Source organism: Frankliniella occidentalis, unplaced genomic scaffold (genome assembly GCF_000697945.3).
Source record: "Frankliniella occidentalis isolate FOCC.00 unplaced genomic scaffold, Focc_3.1 Scaffold398, whole genome shotgun sequence".
Classification (NCBI taxonomy): Eukaryota; Metazoa; Arthropoda; class Insecta; order Thysanoptera; family Thripidae; genus Frankliniella; species Frankliniella occidentalis.
Genome location: NW_026267520.1, coordinates 76,907 through 91,387, shown reverse-complemented (window position 1 = coordinate 91,387; position 14,481 = coordinate 76,907). Strand labels below are relative to the sequence as shown.

Here is a 14,481-nt window from a genome sequence, read left to right as displayed (position 1 = left end):
GAGGGAGGGAGGGAGGAAGAGAGAGGGAGAGGAATAGAGAGAGAGAGAGAGAGAGAGAGAGAGAGGGAGAGGGAGAGAGAGAGGAAGAGAGGGAGAGGGAGAGCGGAACGGAAGGAGAGAAGTGAAAAGGGAGGGAGCACCCATCGAGCTGGCCGCCCGCCGTACGCACTGGTCAGACTCGTCTAAAGCCAAAGCAAAAGAAGGAGACTTTATTGCCATTTCACAAAAGAGTGGAGAAGAAAGGACTGCGGGGATGAGAAAACTTGGCAAAGGCCTAGAAAGAGGAGAGAGTGAGGGGAGATGGGGAGGAGAGAGCGAGAGGGACAGAAAGGGGACGGGAGAGAGAGAGGGAGGGGGAGAGAGAGAGAGAGAGAGAGAGAGAGAGGGGCGCAAGCACACGTGCGCTACAAAGCCCTGCGGGTTCGGCGTTTAGAGAGGATACCAGACAAGCGAAAGGGAAAAGGTTACCAGGAGACGGAAGGGCTTCGCGTATGTTTACGGCGGAGGCGAGAGAGGAGGTGTGGCTCCAGAGGACTCATGCTCCCATGGGGCTCTCTATAAGGTGAAAACCAATCCATCAATTGGGATTGCAACCTCATAGGGTATCCTTGTTTTTCCCCATCCTAGAGCAATCTTTTATTTTTTATTTTCATTTAGATAAAACTGCAAAAGGCTGAGATATAAAAGGATAGAGGATACATACGTGAGCTGATAGCTGAGGCTCAGTAAAATGAATACACTCTGTAAAAATAAGGGTTCGAAGTTGCACCTCCACAAACAGTGTTAATAGTTTTAAACATTTCAACTCCGTGCAGGAAAAATAATAGTGTACAAAATTCTTGTTGGAAGATTCACCTACACGCTCAAACGCGGATAGTCAGACAGAGCGACAACTCCCTCCTGAAAAGAAAGAGATTGGCAGGCGTGAGAGAGAGAGAGAGAGAGAGAGAGAGAGAGAGAGAGAGAGAGAGAGAGAGAGAGACTGCTGCAGACGGGTTGATATAGGGAAATGGGTCAGTTGAGCACACGTCAGACGTGAAGGGGGATGGGGATGGGGATGGGGAGTGGGCGGCGGTGCCAGAGATGCAAGTGATTTGCTTCGGTCCTGCCCGGGTGGGGGGCGTAGGAGAAGGGTGAGCACAATAGGCTCTAAATTTGAACTCAATCTTCGGGGGTGGTGGTTTTGGGGAGGGACACGAAGCAGGGGGATGAGGGGAGGGAAGACACAACCTGTGCGTGACGGCGCCAAGCGTGTCGCGTGAAATGGATCTCTTTCGCCCGCTCGCGACGTTCAACGTCTGATTGTCCTCCGACTCTCCGAGAGCCCGTTTTCGTGGTGTGGCAGCGTCGACTTCTCTCTCTCCCGTATATTCACACACACACACACACACACACACACACACACACACACGAACACACGGGGAGAGGGAGGAGCGCCCGTCGTACGGATACAATCCGACAGAAACCCAACACGACAGGGGCGTCGCTACGCACTCCGGCGCGGCCCGGGTGCAGACTGATGGGTTGGCTCGGCGGGTAAGGACTGAGAAGGAACAACACAAAGCTGTTCTGTTACAATTTTTTTAGCCCGCAAACTAACGCATGGTGCAGGAATTTTATAAGGTACAACAAATTTAAATAATCAATGACCAAAATGTCAGAAATTTTGCAAACAGAAATCAATCTGAAGAGGGTAGAGCATGTGATCGGAAAAAAGCAAAAAAAAAAGAGGAAGGGGATCCTGAGCGACGAGGCCGTTGATTGGGGGGCTGATGGGGCGTGTTCTTCCGCCCCGCTGCCTCACCCACGATGCTGCCTGCCTTCTGCCTCGGTGCTGCCGCTCCGCCCCACCACCTACTGTGGGTGGGCACAACACACCTTCCTACATGTCCACAGTCAAGAATAAACAAATATTTTTTTTAAAAAAATGGAAAAGCTTTCCGAGAAGAATGTCGTCAAGTTACAAATCACAGCAACCCTTCCTTATAGTTGCGTTTCATCTTTACACTGGAAAAACAAAGGTGCTAAGTCGTGCCTTTCCTGGGGCACTAACCTAATTCTGAGTTTAGAGCCCCTGTTCATGCACTAAAGAGTACTAAAGGTGTTAAAAAATCTAGTGCATTTGGCAGTTTTAGTTCCTCTGTAAAGGCACTAAACTCTTAGTGCCTTTGCAAGGGAGGTCTTAGCACCCTTTTCCAGTGTATTCTTGCGACATTATTTTGTTATGCGCTGCTTGCCAATAAAACAGAAAAAAAGTAAAGACAAAATCACAGCATGCAAACGTAACATTTCTTTGATTTTTTGGTGTTTGTATCTCCTAAACGGTTAGAGTTAGAAAAGTTATGAATAGGATAACTTAAATTTGAAGTTGATTTTTAAATTTAAGTTATCCTATTCATAACTTTTTTAACTCAAACCGTTTAAGAGATATGAACATCAAAAATTCCAAAAAATGTTAAGTTTGCATGCCCTGGACAAAATCACTGCGTATGTCAGCGAAGCGGGCGTACAGATTTGGCGCTGCTTGGTGAGGACGAACAGCGTCATTGCAGCACCGGTTCCGCTTTTATTCAGAACATCCCAAAAGAACCCAGCAACTGCAGGCGCAGTCCGAACCCAGAGGCGTATGCACTGCGCCCCTCTCTCTCTCTCTCTCTCTCTCTCTCTCTCTCTCTCTCCCCCCCCTCTCTCTCTATTGCGCTAATGACATGACATATCACCGTCCCCCCTTAATTATATTTCCTTTTTCTCTTTCTCTATTTTAATGAATCGATCCACTCCACACCCGTATCCCCCCGTATGCCATCGTCTAGAAAAAAAACATACAGTTGAATAAATACAACTGGTTCCTTCAAAATGGATCAAACTACATTACTCTTGTGTTAGATATTCTACTGCTAGGAACAAGCTCAATGCACTCAAGAAAATCAAGTACTACACGAAAACACCTTGGTCTTATCCTCTCTTGCTCGTCCTGCCGAGCGCTCAAATGTAGTTACCGCAGAGCGGTTCCAACGTGTGTTGCGGTCTCCGGTACGCAGAGTAAGCCCCTCCTTCCACATACTCTGCACCCATCCACGTTGCTTTACGAAAAATTGGTTTCGTAACCTACAAAGGTTTCGAAGCAGCCATATTACAAACGACTTTTGTTCATACTGCTTCGAACAACCACGGTCAGCAATACAAACGGACGTCATTGCAGTAGTAAGCATTTGTCTGTATTTACAAAGGCTTCCAATTATTGCACGTTACGAAGAGCAACGTTTCGAGGCAAGTTGTTCGTAAGAAACTCGCTGTGTAGCACATCGTCCCCGCTCCCGCTGGGGTGGGGAAAGCGCCTGCGGGCCCGCGCATAGGCCAGCCGCCCGGCGCGCCTGTGGGGTCCGCGGCCTACCCCGCCCGCTGCAGGCGGCCTGGGCTCCAGACCGAGGCACCCGTACCCCGCCCCGCTACACGCAGAACAGGACGTTTTCACGCTAATTGCCTGGCATCTTTCAATATTTCAATTTGTAGGGGATTCGTGGGATGTCGACTCCCTACCCCAGGTTATTTTGGTACACTGTTAAATTCTTGAGAAGAAATTCTCTGCACATGCATTTTAGTTTCACAGTATTTTTATAGTTTTAAAACTGAGGCTTCACATTTCTGAACACACTCAAACACAGAGAGAGTAGTAAATTATACGAGCGCAACAGCCGTAAATGTTCGATTTGCTCGTCGAAAAGCCTCAGTCGATTCACAATGTTACATATATTTTCGCAGTTTATTTCCCACCATAACTCCTAATTTTAAAATGTCTGGAATTAATATCCTAGAGGCAGCAGCAGCGAGGATGATACCCGCAAGCCCGGGGGGTAGAGTGGAGAGTCTCGTTAGCGACGCGCAGTGACGGGTGCGCCGCGCCAAAATGAACGGCCAATCCAGTGAATTTACAAGCGCGGGCGCCACGGGCCGCGGTGCGGGCGGGAGCGGGCGGCGCAGAGCGAAGAGGAGCATAACAGATTGGAGGGAATCTAAATCCCTCCGGTTGCCGCGCCTTCAATTATGGATGCAAGATGTATAAACACGACACCGCCGGGCCAACGGCGCCGGCACCGCACCGGAGAACGCCCCCCCCCCCTTTATTTTCGTCTTTTATTCTTGTTCTTCTCTCTCTCTCTCTCTCTCTCTCTCTCTCTCTCTTTCTCCCTCGCTCTCTCTCGCCCTCTCTCTCTCACACACTCTTTCTCCAGGCAGAGAGTTACTTTAGGCGGGCGCTGCTTAATTTCAACGTCGGACTGTGAGTTCATGCGGGTGGCGGGCGTTGCGGTTGGCGGGCCCGAGGCGGGGCGGGGCGGGGCCAGGCACGGACCAGAGCGCGGCGTAGCGAGGGCGTGGCGTGCAGCAGGGCGCGTTCCGAATTATTTAGTAAGTCTACCGCCGCCAGCAGAGCGCCGCGCCTAAACGCCTACTGCTATTCATGTGCCTGCTGCTGAGAAAGAATAGAGAATACACGACGTTACGCTGGTGGAACCTATGGCGGGTTTCGATCCTATTGCGAAGGATTTGGCTGCGTTCGTTGCTCGAAAGATTTCATCGCGTTACGAAACGGAAATCGTACGCAATTTGTTTTGTAATTACAGTGCACCTCAGTGTTTTCTTTTGGTCACCTTTTACAACCCAAACCCAGACAACTATCTCTCCGCATAGACAGAAAAAAAATGATGGTCACATTGTCACAATATACATTTGAAACAAAAAGGCACTAAGAACAACAGAAACAGTTATTTTTTTTCTTCTGGGTGAATAACTCACACCGCCAGACTCACTCACTCACTGGAATAACCTTGATCAAACTTGGGTGAACCAAGCTGAATTCCTGGAGTTCGCGTCGCGTTCCAATTTGAGTCCGCCTCTTTTGACAGTTTGCCGAAGGAAACCTTAAATCGAGTCTTTCTTCCTCAGAGCACGCCAAGAAATATGATTGATTGTCTCGTTATTTAAAGCCATTCCAGTCGAGGAAACGTCCTTGTGCTGTGTGATGGTGACGGGCGGGCGGGCCGGCGCGCAGCGAGCCTACTGCTCCCTGGACGTAATATTTTCTCTTTATCCCCAAATCCCCGAAGCGCAGATGGCTGGAAAGAGGAGAGGGTTGGTTTGGTCGAGGCGAGATGGCAAGCGGAGTGGAGTCGGCGACGGGACAGGGTACAAAAGCGTGGGGGACGGTATAAATTAACAGTTAGTATTCGGACGCCCTTCCACCACACTGACGCAGGCACAAGTGGTTCTGCTCCCGAATGGCAATATAAAAAACCCTCCTATAGATCGACTAAACCGCGCTAAAACGCCTGAAAGATGTAGAGTTTTACTCCTACCTTTGCGGTCAAGTAATGATTCACTTTTTAATTACGCTACAGTTAACACGTTGAGTCCCATGGGGGTGCTAATTACGGGTTAATGTGACCATACGTGTGGTCACGTGGGGCTCAACGTGTTAAACACCTGCCCAGCATTTGTTTTTCAAAATAAGTGTGTTTTATCCCTCTCGCAAGTTTTTGGAAACGGCTTGAAAACCGTGCCACAAGCCAAGGTGGACGGACGACCACACCAAGCAGGTCTGCGATATCCGAAGAGGTTTTCTTGCCGAAGAGCGCGGCGGGCACAAGTAACGGAGAGAAGTGAAGCACACAAGGCCGGCGCTGAGACGAGATAAATCATTTGCAGTGATGTGCTCTTACGTGCCATTTTCCGCAGAGTACAAAAAGTATGGGTGAGGGAAGAGGGGGTGGAGACACGGCCCTTCATCTCTCTTTGACGTCAATTTAGTAGACTCCGGAGACTTTCGGGGAGTCCAGGAGGAAACACGCGGCGGGTTGGGAGGGAATAAGGAAAGAGAGACAGAAGGAGGGACGAGCTAACCACCACAGGACAGGACGGTAGGGGATGGAAAAGAAATCATCTACAAGCTTTCTAACCGTGCGCCACTTTCTTGCATTCCTAATTTTCACATCCTTCCGGCGTTACTATCGATACTGCAGACAGTGTACCACGCGACGAGGCACTTCTACAACTCGGCGGCGGGCCAAAGTGCGCTCCGCCAAATCAGTTTCACTTCGGGTTGGTTACAGAGAGAGGGTGGATGGCGAGAGCGAGCAAACGAGAGAGAGAGGGACAGAGCGAGAGAGAAGGAATACGGGAGGAAGACAAGGAGGCTCCGCCGCCAGTCAAGTACCTCCTCTAAGTGACGTGAGAGCTGGAGCCTGGAGCTCATAGGCTGGAGCCGGCTGGAGCTGGAAGTGACTGCGTGTTGCGACACGTGAGAGGGAGCGAGTGGAGGGAGAGAGAGGGAGAAAAAGAAAGAGAGAGAGACAGAGCACACGCGCTTTACGAGCGGGGAGCGGGGCTGAGCGGGGATATAGCTAAGAGAAAATATCACACATCCACTATGCCGCACACACTTTGTCCCTCGCTCTGCAACAAGCAACCGGGAGGTAAAGGGCAGGGGTCGCACAAGCGTTGCAAATGCGACACAGTGCGGCCGTTTGGCGCGCTGGCCCATGCAGCCCGTCGCAGGTACCCGTGCCCGGGGTAACCCCACCGGCTGACCTTTGCCAAAGGGCTGGCGGGCTGAACCGCACTGGCGCACTGATGATGGGGAGAGTTCCGGAATCCGCGGCTTGTTGCAGTCGCGCCACGCGCCCGCGAGTTCCACGTACCACAAAACCGCGTTGTCTGTTTTTATCTCTTTCTTTCTTCCTCTCTCTCTCTCTCTCTCTCTCTCTCTCTCTCTCTCTCTCTCTATCTCTTTCTCTCTCTCTCTCTCTCTCTCTCCCCGCTTCATCCCAGCTCCAATCCACGCATCGGTGGTGCGCGAAATAGTGGAATAGCGCGGCTGTAAAACAAAATACTGCCCAGCCGGCCAGTTTATGGAGGCGATACGAGCGCGCGTACGACGAACGGAGAGCCGAGAGAGAGGGAAGAGCGTAGGAGAGCAGAGAGAGAGAGAGAGAGAGAGAGAGAGAGAGAGAGAGAGAGAGGGTGAGTTCGCGAGGGAGCAGGAGAGGGGGTGGAAGGGGCGGAGATGAGAAACATCTTGCGACATTATGCGCGTGTTGTCCCGGGGGCGGTGACTAAGAACGGAGTTGGGTTGGGTAGGCGTGGCGCACTGGAGCGCGGCGCGGGGGGCGGGGTGGGGCGGGGCGACTTGTGGCCGAGAAATTGTCAAAAGACGTCAGAAACGCGTACTACCGATTGAAGGAGAGAGGAGCAGCCGCAGGTGGGGCGAATGGATGATTGGGAGAAAGAGAGGCAGAGACACCCGACGAAGCAGACCAAAGTCAGAGAGAGAGAGAGAGAGAGAGAGAGAGAGAGACGGGGGGCTGAAGGAGAGGCCGAGACACAAGAAGGGTCACACGACACACCACAGGAGAGGAGAAAGGAATTGCGATTGGAGGGAGTGGGGGATGGGGGGGGGGGCGTGCGGCCGGAGAGACGAGTCCCTTTACGACGCCATTCAGCCGACAGCGTCCCCAGCGCATGGGGAGGAGGGGAGGGGGGAAGGGGTGTGCATCGTAACACTATGGCCAAGCCATCTCCGTCGAACGCTTATGAATAAAAAGTACCCCCGCACGGCACCCTCGCACCATACGTACACGCTCGCGACAAGTATTTGAGACCATTTGGTATGGGAGCCTCGCGTCGCGACCGTACCGTCCGCGACGACTGCTGACCAGTCCACGCTGAGAAAAGCGTTTTGTCCTAACAACCAAAAAAGGGTTAAATGAATCAATGGAAAATTTACTCCCTCAAGCCAACTTAACATTAGATCAAGAATTCTAAACAAAATATGAGCAGGTCGATCACACCTTTATCAACATGACTAAATCACGTGATCAGGGGGATCAAACGCAAGTAAAATTCTCTTGCCTTCCGTTTTCGTTGCGCCGATCAAACGGTTTTCTGAGTGCAGCGTTGATCGTAGACGTGAACACCGGCGACAGGCGCCTGCCCGCCGAGGCGTACGCAGAAAGGGGGCCGTCGTCAGGGGGTCCAGCAGCGACACGACACGAGCCCAGCCATTTAGTGAGATAATATTGACACGGTTACCGTCCGGCAGCGGCCCGTCCGGCCCCGCCCTAGGCTCATCTCATTAAGTTGGGACGGGCTGCCCAACCCGCCGCGGCGAGCTCGCTCGCCTTCCGACACGGCTCGGGTCACCTGCTGTACTGCCCACCCCGCCCCGCCCCACCCCGCCCCACTCACCACGCCCCACCCCTTTAGCCCAATTAGTGGCCGAGCCAAAGAGACGCGAATGTGATACGGGGGGTCGGTACTCGAAGCCAGACTCAGTCACAAAAGTACGCACAGAAAAAAAAGATTTGCTATATAGCTCAACCATAAATAAGAGATAACTAGTTATTTAGCTTTGAAGCTAAAAACGTAGCTATGTTGCGAAACAATAGCTGTCTAGCTAATAGCTAAAAATGTACTGTGTGCATATTCCTAATTATTGAGGTGTTCCTCACTTAAATACTGGTTTATAGCTTAACAGCCGTGACCTTTTTTCGTGTAAACGCGCCGTCACACTTACCTTATTATTTTTGGCGTAGTAGAGTTTGGTCCCCTGGAGCTTGAAGTAACGCCGGCGCCATCGGCTAAAGGAGGAGGTCTGCTTCATCAGGTACCCCTCCTTCGTCAGCGCCTGAAAAAAAAAAAACAAGAGGCGGGGAAATGAAGCAAATTAAATGCGGAAAACTTCGAAAGGTTACCTCTGTTCTTATCTTTCCTCAATATACAATCAATCCGAGCGGAAATAAAGTGAATAATCGCGGGACTAAACGACCTTAATATTTTTCTTCCTCATCCCGATAATTTTCCAGCGCACATTCCGCGTCTTTCCGCTCTTCATCAGTTCCGGCCTTCTCTCGGACCGAGGCTAGCGGCCACATCATCCCTGAGGGAGAGGGGGTGCACCACATCGACGTCACCGTGGACGTCATCCAGCCAGAGAGGGAGGTCGGATTGGGGGGGAGGGGGGACGGAGAGTGAGAGAGACGGGAGAACAGTAACGCTGTAACAACAGCGTGTACACGCCGTGATACACGGGCACGCACTTAGGGTCGCGTTAGCACAGTGTGTGTTCGTGCGCGGCTCTCACTGTCGTGTCCCCCCCGGTCCCCCGCGGGCACGCCCGGGGTCACCCCGAGCACACCACATCACCAAATTCGTACCATCACAATTTTTACCAGATCAAAATACTTTACAGCACTGATTGTAAATAAATAACATCAAGAGGTGTCAGCTCAAGCATTAACTCTCAAAAGTCTAGAACTTTGTTCCAAACTACAGAGATATCTCGTACCATCTGCTTCCTGCTGCCTCAATCCTTTGGACGGCATTTGTTTCAATTATTTCTGCGGGTGCCCAAAGTAAAGCCTTATTTTATAATTATCTTGTGTGCGCACACATCTTCTGTCAATGTTTGCCTCGGTTCTGATTGTGGCTATGCCCGGCTCTGCCCGGCTATGCCGGTGCGTCTGTTTGGCATTGGCCGTCGCATGCAGACCAGAGCCAATCCCATTACCCGATGGCGAGGCACAAAAGCTCTGCGGCTGCGGCGAGCCAACTCGCGAGAGAGCGAGAGAGAGAGAGCGAGAGAGAGAGAGAGAGCGAGAGAGAGAGAGAGAGAGAGAGAGAGAGAGAGAGGAGGAAACGAGGAGAGGGACGGAGAGAGGAGAGGAGGAGAGAGTCTGTTAATGTTTGTATCGGTAAAATGGACACCGTACCGTTGACCCGCATAACGCTATGCGCATCAGGCATTCCGCGCCAATTCATCGGCTGCAAAAGGTCGTTCAATAACGACTGAAACAACAATGACTCTTCTAGAGGGGCTCGGCGCTGCGCTGAGCGCCAGTTGCATGATTGGAACCGTTTCGATTTCGCTTCCCGCTCTGAAAACTAAACAATGCGCATTGCTGCACATTGTATACGCATTATTCGGCGGACATACTCAGTGATGAGGGTGCGTAGCAAACTGATAAGAAGAAAAAAAAGTAAAATGAATGAAATTGCCCGTGTCTTTGAGAAAATAGCTATGAAACAAGCTGGTGTGTGATGCGGAGTGCACTGGAAAAACAAAGGTGTGAATCCCTATCTTTAAAAGGCACTAACAAAGTTTAGTGCCTTTCCAAAGACAGTAAAGTTTAGTGCCTTTCCAAAGGCACTAAATGTGACCTTCCACACCTTTCATCTTCATATGAGTTCCATACAAGTTTAGTCTTTGGAAAGGCACGAAACTTTAGTGCCCCAGGAAAGGCACTAAACTGCGCCCTTGACTTTATAGTGCCCAGGAAAAGGTGTTGTTTGTTTAGTGCCTTTGTTTTTCCAGTGTGTCGTTATAGTTTCAGGGCTTGTTTAGAAATTTCCAAAAATGGTTTAATTATTAGTGTTCATGCGGTACGGAATCGTATTTGCTCGCCTGGCTCTGGTTTTCGAGTAATAATTGCCCACGGTAAAAACGAAGTCCCATTTTTTGAGGGAAAAGGGAAAACTTTGAGGGAGTCAGTAACTTTGAGGGATCTTTCTTGAAAAATAAGAACGACCCTCAAAGTAAGACAAATTTTGAGGAAGTCCCTCAAAGTTAGCGTGGCTGCTGCTGCACCCACCTCGCTACTTTAGAGCTTTGTAACAACTGATCAAATTGTCAGTTGGCCAAATTTAATGTTTTTCTCTTAGTTTTAGAGCTGCGGAACTCGTCCTACAAAGTTTGATGTGTGTGCGATGAGAAAAAACGAAACAGAGTTTTTGAATGGCTTACGTGCTTTCAGACGTACTTGCACACGTAAATCATTCAAAAAATCAGTTTCGCTTCTTCTCATTGTACACGCATCAAACTTTTCAGGACGAGTTCCACAGCTCTAAAACTAAGAGAAACACATTAAATTTGGCCAACTGACAATTTGATCAGTTTTTACAAAGCTCTAAAGTAGCGAGGTGGGTGCAGCAGCAGCCACGCTAACTTTGAGGGACTTCCTCAAAATTTGTCTTACTTTGAGGGTCGTTCTTATTTTTCAAGAAAGATCCCTCAAAGTTACTGACTCCCTCAAAGTTTTCCTTTTTCCCTCAAAAAATGGGACTTCGTTTTTACCGTGCGTTTAGCGGAGCCAGTGTTTGAGTGAGTGCGAGGGGGACGCCACACGCCGCTGCCTGCCGCCCGCATGGCACAGCCGGCGCTGCCGCCCGGCCTGCATTGGAAACTCTCATTATTCCGAAATTGACGTAATGCCGGAGATTACGCTCCAACCACGCCTCTTTTTCTCTCTCTCGCTCCAACCCTCACCTTCTATCTCCCTCCCTCTCTCTCGACGCCTCTACATGTTTCCTTTCGCCGTCCCCTCCGCGTCGCGGTCCAGGGGCGGGATTACCTCCCGGTCCCAGGCTAACGCCACGTGCGCTGCGGGCGGCGAGGGACCACTAGGGGCAGCGCCAGCCGAGCCCAGCCGCCCGTCTATCTATTATTGACATTTCACTCTCGCATATTTTTATTTTTCCGCGATCGTCCGGAATAATACATTCATGTATTTTAATCTGGCGCGCCCTCGGGCGGCCCTCTCTCTCTGCTCTATGGGATGTCACTCGCACCTGGACGTGACACCGCGTGCTCCGACCGCTCCCTTTTGTAATGGCAGGTTTACAATTGGAATTTGCAATATTTTATGTTATGAGTTCATAACCCACAACATCATTAAAAATTCCCCGTAACCCACGAATATGTATCAGAGTATGGTGTGCTCCTTCCGTCTTCCAACCACCTCCACCTCCCACGATGACCTTTCAAATCAATAGTAGTTCCCGATCTCATTCCCGATCGTCACCGAATGACTGGGCCTAGCACAAGGCCTAGCATCTTTATTTTAGGGATCAGATGCATACCCTTGATTCAGAAAGGTGACCTAGCTGGAATTATTTCCGATTTGGTGTTAATAGAGAGCCACGAAAAACTCAGAAAGCCTCATAACGCATTTACGTGTAGTTGGTTTGTTCCCCTATTTAGACAGAATAGTGCCACATAGTCGGTCCTTCACAGAGTCTGGTGAATGAAGTTTTACACACTTTCTGGCAGCTAAGTCCTTGCAAGTCTTCAACACAATAACTCCTAGTGTTCAACAAGAGTTATATGAGCTCTTATGGAAATGTTCAACAAGATAGTTGTTGAACAAATTCACACACGAGTATGTTTAACACAAGAACTCTGAACACTTGGAAATGCACATGCACAACTACAACTATATCTAGTTGGACATCCTGCAAGTGCTCAGTTGACAGTTGAACACTTGGTTTTTAATGCATACAAACATTTTTGCGAAGAAAATGTCAACGGGCCTATAGCGTGTTAATACAATACTCAACTCCTACTCTGACCATTTGTTTTTGGATTGGTGCCCCAGGTGCCCCAGGTGCCCTATTTTTCTTCCGTTTCGTTTTCCTGTGTTTGTTTGTAAAGGACCGCCCGCGTGTGTGGACCGCTGGGCGAGGGCTGCATCGGTCATTCACTCGGAGAGTACGTCCGTAGCGCCGTGTGGTACGCTGCAGCGTGGCGTGGCGGGGCGACGTTAAAAATAGCGCCCTAATGGAGCGGGCAGCTTCTCTCTCTCTCTCTCTCTCTCTCTCTCTCTCTCTCTCTCTCTCTCTCTCTCTCTGTGTGTATGTGTGTGTGTCTCCCCTTCTTCTCACGTGCAGCCTGGGACGTGTGGCGGCGGGGCGGCCGGACATGGCTATTAAGTGCCTTTGTTGCTGATCCAATAAGGTGCTGCTCACATAGCGGGGCGCGCACAGCGGGGGTAGACGCGGCACGGCGCGGCCCTCCTGACGCAGCGACACGGAGTTAAGGTAATAACGACGCAAAGATTAGAACCAGGAAAAACGGCAACAGAAGTTATTTCCCAACGCGCCTCGTCTACGAGAGCACTGGTCTCAAACCTTAAAAAAGGGCATTCACTGCGATCTTATTCGTAGTACTATCCTCGTATGCTAATAAAAAGCAAACAAAATACAGCAAATATGTAGGACTGACTAGGCGAAAATACGACCAAAAAAAACAGAACGCAATCATTTGTCATAGTTCTGTCGTTTTCTAAAAGTTATTTTGTCTGCAAAAGTGGCACTTTTACGATGTTAAGTAAAAAAAAATTAAAAATGGCAAAATCATATCTAAGACATATTAAAGACGAAGCAGGCCCCCGAACAGTTTGGAAAATTTGAAATTTAAACAGTGTGAAAGCAAAATTTTCCAAACTTTTCTGGAGTTTTATCATCACTTCTTAGAAACAAAATCATAAAACAGTTTCAAAACGTAGGTAGTGTGCTAAAAGATATGAACTAAATCGTACGATTTAATCATAATGGTTACAGTTTTTTGGTCATTACGATTCGTGCGCAGCGCTATTTTTGCACCGTCTACCATTTGCGCCCCAAGACGCACAGTAAAACCAGACGGGCAGTTCCGGGAGGCGGCAGCGTCAGCGAGGCGCTGCCCGGGACTGGGTTGATTAAATTTCACAACACTTTTAGTGGTTCAGAGCTGTAGCAAGACCAGCAGGCAGGCGAGATGGGAATATCAGGGGCAAAATGCTTCACGAGAAAAAGAGAGAGTGAGGAAAGGAGAGAGAGCCGGTGGGGGCGGGTAGAGAAGGAACGAGGGTGAGAATATAATACGTAGAGAAAAATCCGTCCAAGGCAGAGCGCAGGCCTCGCCCCGCGGCCTCGCCCGTGGCACCGAGCTGTGCGCGAAGAGGCAGGCGTTGTTGTGCAACAACCTGTGCCGCCTCCACCGCCTCCACCTGCCTGACGTCAAAGGCCAGGGTGAACCGATAACGATCTCGCCAGAGGGAAAATGGCCAATTACTATTACGCGACGACGTCCGTCTCTGTGTCTCCCTCTCTCCAGGCCGTCCATCTTTCCACGCAGTTCCTCCAGACCGCCCCTCCAGGCCGCCCCTTTAGCGTCATTCCGGCGGGCCGACCCTCCAGATCATCCGTCCCCCGCACTGTTAAGAAAAAAAACCTACAGGTAACGTCTACAACAGTGCGCCCTGTCAATTTGTCACTAGGCCCGCGACTGTAATTTTTGATTACAATCCACACCGTACAGGGTGTACTGAAACGACTGAAACTTCGCAAACCGCCTTTTTGGCTTGGCCAATACAGCACTTGACTTCGACAACTAAAGTACAGTCTATATCATAACAGTCTGGCCTGTAACTGGTGGTAACTATGTTAGCATTGCCGAAAATTTCGAAAGTAGCGGCCCATTTTGACTGTGGTTAATTTGAACCCTACGGAACACCATTACACCCAGAAAAGTGTTTCTTTGAAACAACATAAGGAATTTTTTTCCTTGAATCAAAGAAATTCCATTGTTTCAAAGTAAAATTGCCCTTAAAATAAAGAATTTTCCTTGAATTTAGGCATTTTTTTCCTTAAGCCAAAGAAAACATTTCGTTA

General features: G+C 49.8%; 1 protein-coding gene across 1 annotated transcript in view; it reads right to left on the bottom strand.

The window, feature by feature from the left end:
• LOC113206362 (diacylglycerol kinase eta-like) overlaps nt 1-14,481 on the bottom strand; it is a 78,330-nt gene that overhangs the window by 60,669 nt on the left and 3,180 nt on the right. The window contains exon 2 of the mRNA XM_052274494.1: nt 8,570-8,680. Coding sequence (XP_052130454.1) covers nt 8,570-8,680 — 111 coding nt within the window. The remainder of the gene's footprint in view (nt 1-8,569; nt 8,681-14,481) is intronic.